The following is a 13,895-nucleotide window of genomic DNA, read 5'->3' on the forward strand; positions in this document are numbered from 1 at the left end:
ATTACATATTTTGAAGACAACTAGGAACTTCACTGATCAGGCACAGTACTTACACTAAACAAATCACAACTTTAATAGGGAATAGTTTACATGTACTCAAGACAAAGCCTAAATTACTTCTGATCCAGATCAGGAGCCTTCCTCTATCTTTACGCAATGAAGTTAAGGACAACTGCACAAAGTTTACATGCCAGGCATGTAAGCAGCACAACAAAAAGGGCAGGAAGGAGACAGAAATCCCAAATTATTATTTCTACATTATAAAAAAGGGTTGGTACTAGAGTATAACTGTATTTTAAATTGTAATCTTAAAAAATTGTAACATTTACCTGTTGAACAAGGCATCTGGAAATTGGGATCATTGCTATCCAAAACAGGCAAACAGAACTGGGCACTTGCAGATCCTAGCATAGGATCCTTATCGCTGAGCATGTTCTTCAGCGAATCCTCTAAGACATTTTGACTTGTACTAAAATCCTCACAGACTTCATTCTCCAGGTTGGATCCTAGAAATAGGGCATCATCTAAGTGTTCAGTAGGAATTAAATGGTTAAATGTATCAACTATATCCATGAAGACTCCTGTGTGTCTTTCAGCCCTATAGAAAGACAAGAAAAATACCATAAGAAAATAAGCTACAAATTGTAAAACACCTAAGAAACCAGCAAGTTCTTTTGGCTCTTGTGTTTTATAAAGAATGATTAAGATATTTTAGAATGGTAACCAAAAAAAAAAAAACCTGCTTATAGCTTAGTGCGGCCTACTGCATATCTACAAATCAATTCTCTAACTGATTATCTTTAAAAGAAATACCATGCTAAGTTAATATAAACTCCACTATCACCCTCAGAGTGCTGCCACTTCTACAGAGTGTGCATAACAAGGATTAACTAAAACACCTCCTTTCTAGAATTTGTTTAAAACTTAACCAACCCGAGGGGGTGGGACAACAGAGAGAGGAGGAAATAAAGAACAAGCAAACCTGGTTAGCAGGACTGTAAGGGCACATCCTTCTTTACCTTTAAATGTAAAAATGTGAGATCAACTTCCACTAAAATGAATGGAGCTGAGAAAGCTCCGGAGCCTGCCATACTAGTCCCAAAACTGAGGAGGATTATATTTTCGTTCATAAAGGAACTAACAAATACTTCATAGCAAGTAACTATTTTTAAACAGTAAGGTCTTATCTATGTTATTTTTCAACTATCGTTACATTCAATAAGATTATGGAAATTTTATACAAAAATCAGACCTCAAGCAAGTATGCGAGAATTCTGAGCTGGCTTCAAAAGGGCCAGGAGCCTTTTAGAACCTTCAATTTTGAAGAAGTTTAGGTAAAACTTAAGGAACTGTATTCAAAGATGGCACCTACATTTTACAAGAAGGGACTCCCTATTTTCTACATCACTCACTCCTTCGCGATACAGCAGGAATGCTACTATTACAGCAGAGATTCAACTAATAAGAATGTAGAACTACACAACAGAATGGAAAAAAAGTAGAGTGAAATGTTTCTTCACAAGTTTAACATAAGCATATACTTAAGAGTGGAAAGAGATAATTATAACAAATATGGTCACAGAGACAAAGAAATGGAGTAGTGCCTGGATTAATTTGGCATACAGGAAAGTCTGGGAGACCAGTTCTGGCACACACAAAGCTATTCAAGCTTTTGGAAACAGAAAAAGGACATACATTCTCTTCTGCTCCTCCTTCATCGTCATCTTCCTACACACTAGACAGGAATATTTTTTTTCTGAATGAATGCCTTAATTAAAGGAAAAGGAGAGGAGTGATATTTAGAGGTTGTAGTGCGTGAATTACTTTCTAGATCCCTATTTCATCAACCTTCCACTAAATAAATCCAGTACCTACTCATGCTGACTAGAACAGTAAGTATTCTTCCTTATATATGTTAATGGGACATTCCTGTTTTAATGATCAACAGGGAAAATCCTAGCCATAGACATAAAAGAGCTTTGCTACAATTTCAACCCTATTTACGTAATTTATTGAATTTCATAAGTTCACAAAAACTACAGGTGAGCATGAAAAATGTTTTGGGTTGGGTTTTGTTTTTTTTTTTTTTCCTTTTAAAAAAGAACACGACAGACTTTCTTCCTTCTCCCATAGGGCAGCTCAGAAGAAAATAATGGTCAGGTATGGCACAATGCCTTTACAGACCATGGTGCCTTTACAGCATCTGCACGCTAACCATGACAAAACAGTCTAATACACAATACTGACCAAACAGCCAGCAAGAAGGAAAGTCAGGCCAAATCAGGTGCATTTAGTAAGCAGGTAACAGTCTTACAGCAGCAAGTATGTTGTAATTTAAAAGCTCTCTACACCAAAAAATGGACTATTTTTATCAAGCAATGCAGTGCATCTACATATACACCATGCCCACTAGCAACTATTCTTTTTGCAGTTTTCAAAATAATTTTCAAATTTGGCAACAAATAAAGCAGCAAACTAATGGAGGAAGTGCTATGCTGCACCGTATAATCTATTTTTATTATGCCATGTGGTTACAACCATCTGATACTATGCGGGATGAATTACAAGAGCTGCAGTGGCTCGAAGGATGGAAATAATTACAGATGCCACAATCCGGTACTTTAAAACACCTTCCTGTAATGACAGGGTTTTTTCATATTAGCATCACACAAATATAAGAGTAACAGACAGGATAAAACGATGGTGAACCCTGACACAACAAGCGTCAATGACACTGCAATAGAACACCCATGAATTACTGTAACAAATCTGTTGTACCCAATATTAAATATAAAAGAGTGGCAGGGGCTTTGAACACGTTTACAACAATATCTCTCAAGGTTTTTTTCTGGATAGGAGGGGAACATTTATACAGTTGTTACTTAAAACATTGCTGCTACCAACAGAGCTGAGCATTCCACTAAGATCAGTGTTAAATAGCAAAGCTCAAGCAGAATGCTAGCCCTTGCTACAAAAACTGCTGCTGACAGAAATTAACCTCTGTCTTCAGCAATGTCATGAAAAAAGACTATCTAGAGTTTTGCGAGGCTACTAAGCAGACATTCAGAACACCAAGAACACTACTAACACCTAACTAGCTATTAGAGAAAATTAAAGTGGAATTTTAATGATAATTTTATTTCTGGAGCATGAGTCTATGATCAAATATAAATTCTATAAAAATTTTGCATTAAAAAGTCATTATAAGGATATAAACAAAGCCGTTTTGCATAAAAATCCTACCACTACAAAATCTAAGATGAAGAATTTATGCTCTACAGTTTTTAAAAGTTAGAGAGGTTATACCACTGAAGTACATGGAATTAAGATTTTGCTTTATCTGGTTCAAGAAAATACCATTCAATTCTTTGTATAACTTATACAGTACCTAGTTTAGAAAAGTATTTCTAGCCTTACTAGATGAACTATCACGTGAAGCGTAGAATCTGTGGCCTCTGACAATGAAAGATACACTTCTTGCTAGACAGCTGATTGCTAGAAACAGTTGCTCAAAAAAAAAAAAAAAAAAAAAAGAAATTTCTTCCCTTACACAATCCCTAAAGTGCATGAATTTTGAATGGCTTATTTTATAGTTGAAACATTTCAACATCAGGAAAAATAGCCAGAGATATAAGTAAAAATACAGTTAAGTTTTTCACAGTCACTTATTTCCAAAGATAACTCTAACCGCTTGGAGGAGGAATGTATTGTTCCCCTGGAACACAGCTGTGTCCTTCACTTGAACCCTAAAGGCTAGTGGCTTGGCATCACTCACAGCAAAGTTGCACATATCAAGCATACTCCCATCGCACAACAATTCAAAACTGTCTTCCTATTGCGTAGTTAATCAGAAGCAACAGAACACGAAAACATTTGAGTATAGAGAACAAGCGAGAAGTCAGGAATTCATGAACGAGGCAAAGGAGGAAATGACAGAGAAGGAAGCCCCAGACAGGTTCAGTCTGGACAGCCATGGAACCTCTCCCACCCAGTGGCTCCTGGACCATCAGGGCATGCACTGAGACCGCTACAGCACACAACACAGCATGTGGGTGCAATGAAATCTGACCATCAAGAAAAGCTAAAGGTATAGAGAGCATTGTCCACAACTCCTTATAAAAAAGTGTATTTCTCTTACACTTTTGAGACTGATTTGTTTCAATCAGCTCGCTACTGTAACAATAGGTACTCATAAAAGTAACCTACCAACTAAAATCTTTCATTATTAAGTGATCCATCATTAAAAACAATCCCATTAAAGAGAAAAAGCATGTCAAACATGAATTCCAGAATTTCTCCCACATTATGTCTACCATAAAAATCTCTTCACGTTCTCAACACCACTTTCTTTTTCAGTCTGAGTCTTCCAGCTTATAAAATTCATTTTTTCAGTTGTTGAATTATTTTAAGCTAGGTATGTCATAATATTACCTCAAATCCCAGTATGAAATAAACATGCTGTAGGATCTGATATGGCAGGTTTGTGTCTTGTCCCCATTTACTACTTCTTTGTTACATCTCTAGCAGTTCTAAATGACTTTCCAAAATTAAAAGATAAATAGCCAAAACCATCACTTGCTAAGGGAAGAAACTAAGCTCTCCAACAAGCATAACCTTTCAAACTAATCTTAGAGGGGAAGGAAGACTAATATCTGGTTGAGAGATATTGTGCATCTTTATGGTTTCTCATTGTTTAGTTTGTCTGTGAAAGCAGCTAAAAATTACTTCAGTTCCTGTTGTATTATTTTCTTATTGGAACAGAGCAAAACAATTTAGCAGAGATATCCAACCGCATCAGCATGTCTCCACCATCTTATCTAAAATCTACTTCAAGCAGAGGCGTTCACAAACTGTATATACCAGTAGAAATTCTGAGTGTTTCTTAGCTGATGTACAGGCCAAGCACACTCTGTCTTTGAGTGCATTCTAAATTAAGTCTCCCTTAAACACCAGGTATGTGCAAGTGTTTAACTTCCAAGTACATATCTGGATTTTCATTCGATAAATTTGTCTTGACATTTTATTATCTTCCTTTACATATGTTTTATGCAGTTTTAATAGTACTCCTACACCATTTATTTTATTAAACAAAAGTTAGGTTTCACACTTTTAAATAACATTCACCGTAATTACTTTCTCACCTCCCCTCTCTGTCCAGGGCGTGACTTTCATATTTTAATTTACCTTTTAAACTTGACTTTCATGTAGTAGCTTAAACGTTAAACTTAAGAATATAAAACAGAAGTTTCTGTCTTTTTAATGATTGTCAATGTAAGAAGAAATCTGGTCTATGAAAGTCCTCAGAAGTTGGGCTTCAGAAAAATAAAATACTTCTACAAAGAGATTTTAAAAAAAACCAAACAACACCCAAACTGGCAACAAAGGGCAGGGGATAGGGGGGTGGGGGTGGGGGGGGGGGGTGTTGAGGATACTCAAAAACCTAGATGTTAAAAATCATTACTTTATTGACCTACGTGAATCAGTGCGTCTGAAGATAGCATAGTAACATTACAATTCCTTCCATTTCATTTATGTACCTTCCTGATTAATGTCTGTTTCTTCCAATTCACTGAGTATGGCTAGTGCTTTTAAAAGCTTTTGTAAATCTAGTTATTGACTGAACTAATATTGGAAACATTGCAAGACTCAAGACAGAAGACTTGGTCTGTTGTCCTGTAAACACCTTCCTTCAGCTTATCCACACCAGATGACAGAGCAAGGACTAGTCATAACAACAGTAATAGGCTCCATAAAAAAATCCATATCATATTTATTTCTTCAAGTAGTAGTAATAAACACTGGTCAGAAAAGGATGAATAGCACCTTCGATGTCAAAAGGGAAACGCTGACTCAGCACTGTCACAGAGGAGTCAAATAGTAAGTAACAATAACTGACAAAAACTTTTCAGCATGTCATGGTTTTGGCCAAATTGTCCAATAGCCGGCGACAGATGCTCCCCCCCAACCTCTCATACACAGAGAAGAGGAGAGATTTACAAATTTAGAAGAAACTAAACTACTTTAATGAAATATTAATAATAAAATAAAAAGGAAAATAATGAAATAGACAACAGTATATACAAAACTGTATTAAGCTCCCAGGATGACGTCACCAGCAGGCACTGGGGAGGTCCCAGACTGGACTCAGCAATGGGTGGGAACTGGATTCCACAGCTGGAGTCAGGAACACACAGATCGGGATCAGAGGCAGATGAACAGACAGGGTCCTCCTCGGACATCAGCCATTGAAGAAAAAAAGTTGACCCTTTGATCCCCCAGCTTTTATACTGAGCATGGGGCAGATGGGATGGAATACCCCTGTTGGTCAATTTTGGGTCACCTGTCCTCTCCGCTCCTCCCCGCAGGTGGGACCCCTCTACGCTTTTCCATTTCCGACCCTCCAACAGGGCAAATAACAAAATTAGCTGGCCTTGGTTGTTATAGCAGTAAATATAACAAAGAGCCTCCCTGCCTACTATTCCTTGGCACAAACTGTAAACATTGGTCTTACCACTCTGAGAATGAACCATTTTTGACACAACATACTGTTAATTTCAGAGACTTAGAAGAGGCCTAGCTAAGAAGTAAAATTAGTGAACAGAAAGTTGGTTTTGTTTTACCTCAAACCAAGACACAGCAAAAGAGGGAAACTGCACCTTAATTGACATGAAGTTAGCTAACAACACAGGCAGTTAAAAAAAAATACCTTGCCTGAGTCTTTTTGTAACTATTGTACATAAGAAGAGCATTCAAGGTACCAAATGTCTATCTTTGTTCCCCAGAGCTGGGATGTCGGACCACGCCATGTGCTCACTGGTACCTTGACACTTACTACCCCCCTACCCAATGTCGCTTCAAAGTGCTGATGCTGACACAGGCAAGTTTTACTACCATCCTCCCCCTTCTTCTTAGACAAAATCTTACAGTTCAAGGTCATAAACACCTAACTGTAAAGTAATACTAAGTTGCCACGTGTCTGTATTTTAAGCACTCGAAGCTGCATTCATTCTTACAACATTTATGGATATTACAGACCCAAAAGCCACAACTGAGACCCAGGTCCTCTGCAGTAACAGATTTTGTCCAACAGAGCTCACAGTCTAAACACATCATAGGATAAAAAAGGAAATCAATACCAGACAGTGCATCAATGGCAGAGTCTGTAACAAAATCTGAACTTTATAACTCTCACACCAACGTGCTTTCTACTCTGGTTCATATTGGCTCAAGTCCCATCACCTAGGGCAGACTTCAAGAATTACATTAACTGACAAAACATTGTTGACAGGACAAGCAATTTGATTTATAAGCATCTGAATTGCAACACAGCCACAGAAACGTGTTCAGAATTGTTAAAGAAAATGTCAATGTCCTTCCTCCAAAAAGGTCACAACACTTGGATGGAATATGGTTTGCTGAGCTTTGGCCTTTAAGCACAATCGAATTTGATCCCTCTCTTTCAACCATCTCCCATCAAACAGGGCACTGTCAAAGACCTGCCTAACAGCAACACGTACTCAACAGGTTTATGTGAAACACCAGTATTGCTGTAAAGGAGGCTCAGGTATACTGACAAAGCTGTACACCAGAAACATCAACCTGTAAGTATCCATATGCCACCTGTTCCCTTATTTAAATCCCTTATTTATTATTTTAATCTCTCATTTAAAATTATAGATCTAGGTTTAGACCAAAGCCTTGCCACAGATCAAAGAACAAGAAATGTAAATCTGAGCATTTCATTCATTCTTAAACAGCTCTTCTACACTATTTTTCCACTCGCATTAAGGTCTTCAGACACCAACTGACCCAAATCTTATCACCCTGCTGCTGAAATCTCAATTGTCTGACACATCAAAAAACCACATTCCAAAGTCTACCTATAATCTGAAGGTATATGCTGCTCCCCTCACTGACAGAGCAGATCCTGTCTGCAAGTAGTAAGCTACTACTAGTAGTAATCTACTTGCTATCACGGTATTTGAAAGAAGGGCAGACAGCTCAAGGTATTTTCTTTATTAAACATTCACTGTCCAAGGGAATTACATTCACCAGCCAGAACTGTACATCATTTCAGTGAACAGGAAGAAAAAGTAAATTTCAAACAAATGATTTAATTATAAGGCAAAGAAATGCAGGAAAAGTACAAAGAAACCTTTTCTTAATCATACAAGATCAAATTATTACAGCACAGAAAACCAACTTAATAGTTCTCTTTTGAACACAGCAACCTCTCGTAAAAAAAAAAAAAAAAAAAAAAACCAAAACATTCCTCACCCTTACTTTACAGCTAGAAGAGGCACAAAGTGCTGCACTAGAAGTTGTGTTCTGTCACAAAAAAAGTCTTTGCGAAATCTTTGAAATGTATTTTGTAAAGTAGATTGTTTTCCTTTCCTGGACTGTCCAATTAATGACTACTCTTGAATCCCACAAAAATTAAACATAATCAGAAATTCTATATTGTTTTAGTAATCTATCCATCACTGCATATACCTCTAGAATTTGGAAGTTCTCTACCAAGAAACATTTCCCTGAAAAGAAAAACACAAGGACAGATTATTTTTCCATGCTATGCTCTTCAACTCTTTTCCACCCTCAAGTTCCTCACGAATTGGTTCAAATATTTTCATCTTGAACATAGTATAAATGTTAAGCTGTGTAACAGGTTGCACTGATCAATTGTCAGTCACCCCAAACAGAAAAATTTCATTTGTAATACCTTTTGAATTTGTCATTGTCTCTCTGATAATGATTCATTTGGAAACACACATTAGAATTCCATTTTTCAGGAACAGACCAGGACAATGTCATAAGCTGTCTGTATTTTTCACTTTTTGCTGCTATATAATGAACACTCACATCCCAACTCAGTGGACTTTGACATTGCTACTTGAAAATACTACCTTTCAAAAACATTGCCTTGCCATAAAAAAGTTCTGACACAATATGCCGGAATAACATAATAAAACAATGAAAGTTTGTAATTTCCCACAAATAATTTATCTCCCTTTACTTTTTTTAAGACTTGGATTTAATAATATTTAAGTTGACTGAGGAAATTATTTTTTTTTAAAATACAAACTTATATTAAAATAATAGCTAAAAAAATTTCATATAGCATACATCAGCTCAGGTCTTTGCACAACACGAATACTATTTACTCCATGAGGTAGAATTAAGCCTTCTAAAAAGAGGAGGTCACACAAGCATGGCAGATAATAATTACAGACTTTTTAGAGGTTTTTCTTTCTTAGTAACACACTACCACTGTATTCAACTACTTCAGTTAATTATATTAAATTAGATCTAGCCAACAAGGTTTGTAGTCAGGTGCCTTTTCAGCTGCTTGAAATTCCTGAGGGTTTGCAAATGTAAAATGCACATAAAAACTGAATGACTAACAGACAATGACAGCTGAAAAAAAAAAATCTAGGTGTTCAGAACTCCATATTTATATGTGTAACCTTTAAAGCTAACTACAGAAATTAAAAGCAGAAGCTACTTGGTAAAGCAGAAAGAGAGCTGAGTAGCATTTCATTGCGGGCTATGCAATAAGTGCAAAGACCACTCAAAATTAAGGTATTCCAAGAAACATAAAATCCAGGTTTTCAAGATCTCCCTTACAGTGTGTCCCAAACCTTAATTTATTAAGCAAAACAAGCCACGAATTAGTGGTGTTAAAGATATGCCATATGTTTACCATCCTTACATTTAATCCTACAATATTTCCACTCTTTAGCAACATTAGCATACATTTTTATGAAAGCAAATGTATAGAAATTACATAATGGATTAACTGCCACATAAAAGACAACACCACAACTACAATTTGTATGGTACAGCTGCTGTCATCCCATGTTCTTCTCTTCCCTTCCTCACTTTTGTGCTTCATTCCGCAGGCTACTTTTACTAACTCAACCTACACTGCACAGAGTGCTCTTCTTCCAAGTCCTCACCTCACGGCTATAACAGGTCTTCATTGTGCAGACCATACAGAAAGCACACTCGCAATCACATGAGCGATAGCTCTTCCAAAGCCTTATAGATATTAATTATTTGCATTCCAGTAGCAAGCAAGAAGCGTGGGCATATTGCCTCAGAAAGAGCACCTCATCCAAGAACAGGATCTGGAAATACCACCCGGATGCTGAATCCCCCGGGTACCACCGGTGACCACATTTTCTCCCGCACTTCCTAGAGTGGGTACTATACACAAGAGTTAAACACAGAAATTGTTGATGATGCTAAGCTTGAGAGACGGGAGGAGGAGCCCGGAACAGGTCAGACCAATAGCAGGAAGAACAGCAGGGTCTAAATTGGTGTTTGTTCCTCGGGTTTCTAAGGGGCAAGAAGGCATCAAGCGGCTCACGAAGTGGGAAGGGACAAGCGCTGCCAAGAAGGGGCAAGACTTAGTAAACGCAGGCCAGGGAAGGCGGTGCTGGAAAGCCAGCAGCAGCCCGGCCCCGGGCAGGGAGCCTGCCGCAGGGTCCCGCACGGACGCCGGGGCGGGCGGGGAGGGGAGAGGCCGCCGCAGGCAGCAAGGCCGGGGCCAGAACGCCATGTCAGCGGGCAAGGCGAGGGGACCGGGGCCCGGCCGGCCCGGGTCCCGCGGGGCGCAGCCTCCGCAAGGTCAGCGCAGGCTCCGCGGGGCCGCGCCAGGGGGGAGCGGGGCAGCGCAGGGCTCGCCTAGGGAGCGCCCCCCAGGGCCCGCCGCCAGAGCGTGGGGACCGGCGGCGCCGCCTCCGCGCCCAGGCCGTGCCGGCAGCGCCGCGGCGGAAGCAGGCCGCGGCCAGCTCGGGCCGACCCGCAGCGCTGGGCCCTGCCGCCGGGCCAGGCCAGGCCAGGCCAGGCCAAGCCAAGCCAAGCCAAGCCAAGCCAAGCCAAGCCAGGCCGCGGCAGGCCCAGCCCGGCCTCGCCGCACGCCGCGCCCCGGCGAAGGCAGGGCGAGGCCGCGCAACGCGGCGGTCCCCTCCGCCACCCCCCCCCACACCACCCACCTTCTCCCTTTACCTGCCGCGTCGCGGCGGCAGTAACTCACCCTGCTCCGCCACCCGGCACTGCCCCGGAGAAAGGACGCGGAGGAAGGAGAGAGGGCGGCGCGCTGAGCCCCACGGCCTGTGGGAGCGGGGGTGGGCGCGGGTTTCCCCCCACCCTCCCCCGGCCCAGGTTGCCCGGCCCGGCCTGGCTCGGCTTGGCTCGGCTGGCGCTGCCGGCCGCGTGCCCGCTACCCCGTAGGCGCGCCCCCGCGGCGTCAGGCGAGCGGCGACGCGCCGGGCCCGGCCGCTCACGTGACGGCGCTGTTCACCGAGGGGGGGCAGGCGGGCGGGCGGCTGGGCCGCTGCGCAGGCGCCGGGCCGGGCCGGGCCGGGACAGGGCTGTGTTTGGCGCGTTCGGGGGCGGCTGGGCCGTGGAGCAGAGGGATGTTTGGGGTGTTCCTGCTGCTCCGCGGCCCCTTCCCGGCGAGACCCGTCGCCCCCAGCGGGACATAACCGCGCTCAGGACCCCTCCCGCGCCAGGCCCCGCCAAGGCCCTCTCAGCGGAGCCAGCCGCCGTGGCAAACCCGGGAGGTTTCCGGGCACCCTCGCGGGGGCTGGGGGCCGAAACGGCGAGAAGCAGCCGGGTGGCGGCCTCGATGGCCACTGCGCGGGACGGGCCGTGCCCCTGACAGGCCGCGGCCTGCTGGTCGGTGGAGGGTGGCCGGGAGGGCCGGTACATCCCCCGGAAGCCTGTGGCGCAGGAGGCAGCAGGGCGCAGGCCGCTGCCCCAGCTGGGGATGGCTCCGACGAGTGCCTGTACAGTTCTGCAAATAGCAGCTGCCGCCCTCCTCGGTGCAGTCTGTGTTACACAACTTGCTTGTTGTCAGTCCTTCCTGGGCACCGGTTCCCAGAGAAGCTGTGGATGCTCCTGTTCCCAGAGGTGTTCAAGGCCAGGTTGGATGGGGCTTTGAGCAACCTGGTCTGGTGGAAGGTGTCCCCATGGCAGGGGGGTTGGAACTACATGACCTTTAAGGTCTCTTCCAACCCAAACCATTCTATGATTCCGTCAACTCTCGATGTGCCAGCTGTATCAGTTACTACAGGTCGAACAGGAACAGTCTGCAGAGTCTATCAGTCCAGGGGAGACGTCTCTCAGGCCACCTCTGGGCATGTGCATTTCATCTCCTTGGCATCCTCTTTTTCTGGTAACAATTTTTCCCTGTGAACGCATTCACACAAATCCCCATCGAAGGGCCTTTTATGATGTGAGTTTATCAGGTCATCAGAACGTAATTTAGGGTCTACATAATGTCTAAGAAAAGGAGTCTCTTTCCAGTTTGCATTTTAGTGTTAGTTAAATGCAGCATGTTATTCTTCTTTCAGCCTGATGGGTAGTATAAAGTGCGGTACTGGGGGTTTATTGCATATACCAAGTTTCAAGTTGAATAAAGCCCCAAAAGAGGAAGAGATTGTGAACATTATTTCTAAAAGTCAAATTTAGAAGTATCTTCTGAATTACTGTATATTAACACGGCCTTTATATATTCCTCATACTGCGAAATTTAACAGTCTTTAAACTGAAGGCACAGTAACTAAGTGACATTTTCAGCCACTACACAGGGTAGTTGCAACAAGATAGTAACACCTTTGAAGCAGAGCACAGTTTTTAACCCCCTTGAATTTTTTTCTCTCTGTCCTTCTTTGAAGACCTTTATGCAAATCGCTACAAGTGGTTTGGTTTAGTTTGTTTTGTTTTCTTTTTTCCAGTTTTCTTCCTGTGCTTTCCCACTTTCAGAAATTCTTTCTCCTTTTCAAGGCAAGCATCCTTAAAAAAATACTGCCTTCTTATGATGGCACAGGACTGAGCTAATGGGCTGGTAGCACTAATTTCTTCAAAGGCTTTTCAGGCACAGTCTCTCAACAAGGCGTTAAACCCGTAATATATTGTCGAGATTATACTAAGAAATGAAATTACTGTCTGAAGTGAAATTCGGTTAAACACATTTGCATCCCACTGCATCGCACAAATTTTCCGGCATTCAACCCTTTTGATCTCATTACTTTTGACAACAAGCACCAGACAAAGCACTGCTACTAATCTGATCATTGTTCATTGCCCTATTCAGTTCTTTCTTCACGCTTTCAAAAGTCACAGAACTCCAGTGAACCCATCTCAGTTTAATGGAGTTTGTATACTCCGCTTTTGCCACGACCCACGCTGTGCCAGTCCCTTTATAGTCACAACTGCCTGTCACATATACAGTGAACTTACCCACCTGTAGCACCTATGTTATGGTTTAGTTTAACATTTGGGGGAAAGAAAAAAAAAGAAAACACCACAATGAACAACTTAATAGGTATTACAGAGGTCTGTGTGTACAATGACAGATCAGCTGTACACAATTACAACTGTACCATCTGCTATCTTTCCTAGCAATGTTTTTATCACGTCATCCCTTTGCACATGAGCTATTTGATAATAGTCCAGATCTTGCAAGTTGTTGCTATTGGAAAGCAACCTATTTATTTTCAGGAAACAGTCTACTAGTGCCCTGAACACAAGAGAAAGCAGCAGCAGCAGCAGAAGGCAGTTTCTTTGCTTATAGTTCCACATCTCTTTGCAGTCACAACTCTTTCCAAGAGGTTCCTGAATGATTTTCTGTACAACCCTCCCCTGCCCTTCCATGTTTTTTTCTAAACACTGTTTTTGAAAATATGCTATACAGAGTCAGATATTGTACTGGTCTTAATCAGGGCTCGCTTTTGAGTGTTAATTACTAGTTCTCCAGTTGTCAAAATGTAGAAAGGAGCTCCATTCTCCAAAAATGTAGAAATTGCTCCATACACTTAACTGGATGAAGAAGTTGTTGGGTATGGGTAGCAGACTAACAGGTTTTCTCCCATGCTGCAGGGTAGTAT

At 41.9% G+C, this 13,895-nt stretch overlaps 1 protein-coding gene across 29 annotated transcripts in view; it reads right to left on the minus strand.

Moving 5' to 3' along the window:
- Positions 1–11,287, minus strand: part of PHF3 (PHD finger protein 3) — a 52,900-nt gene extending 41,613 nt beyond the window's left edge. For 7 of the 29 annotated variants that reach the window (XM_074581489.1, XM_074581498.1, XM_074581500.1 and 4 more), the window contains exon 1: positions 11,039–11,286. Coding sequence is in view for 5 of the 29 variants with exons in the window: in XM_074581470.1 (XP_074437571.1) it covers positions 330–624 (295 nt within the window). In the remaining 24 variants the exon portion in view is untranslated. Of the gene's footprint in view, positions 1–329; positions 931–11,038 lie in introns of those variants that run through there. The other 22 variants (XM_074581490.1, XM_074581494.1, XM_074581488.1 and 19 more) reach the window with 9 other exon arrangements.
- Between the last annotated feature and the right edge of the window lie 2,608 nt (positions 11,288–13,895).

Source organism: Larus michahellis, chromosome 3, assembly GCF_964199755.1.
Source record: "Larus michahellis chromosome 3, bLarMic1.1, whole genome shotgun sequence".
Lineage (NCBI taxonomy): Eukaryota > Metazoa > Chordata > Aves > Charadriiformes > Laridae > Larus > Larus michahellis.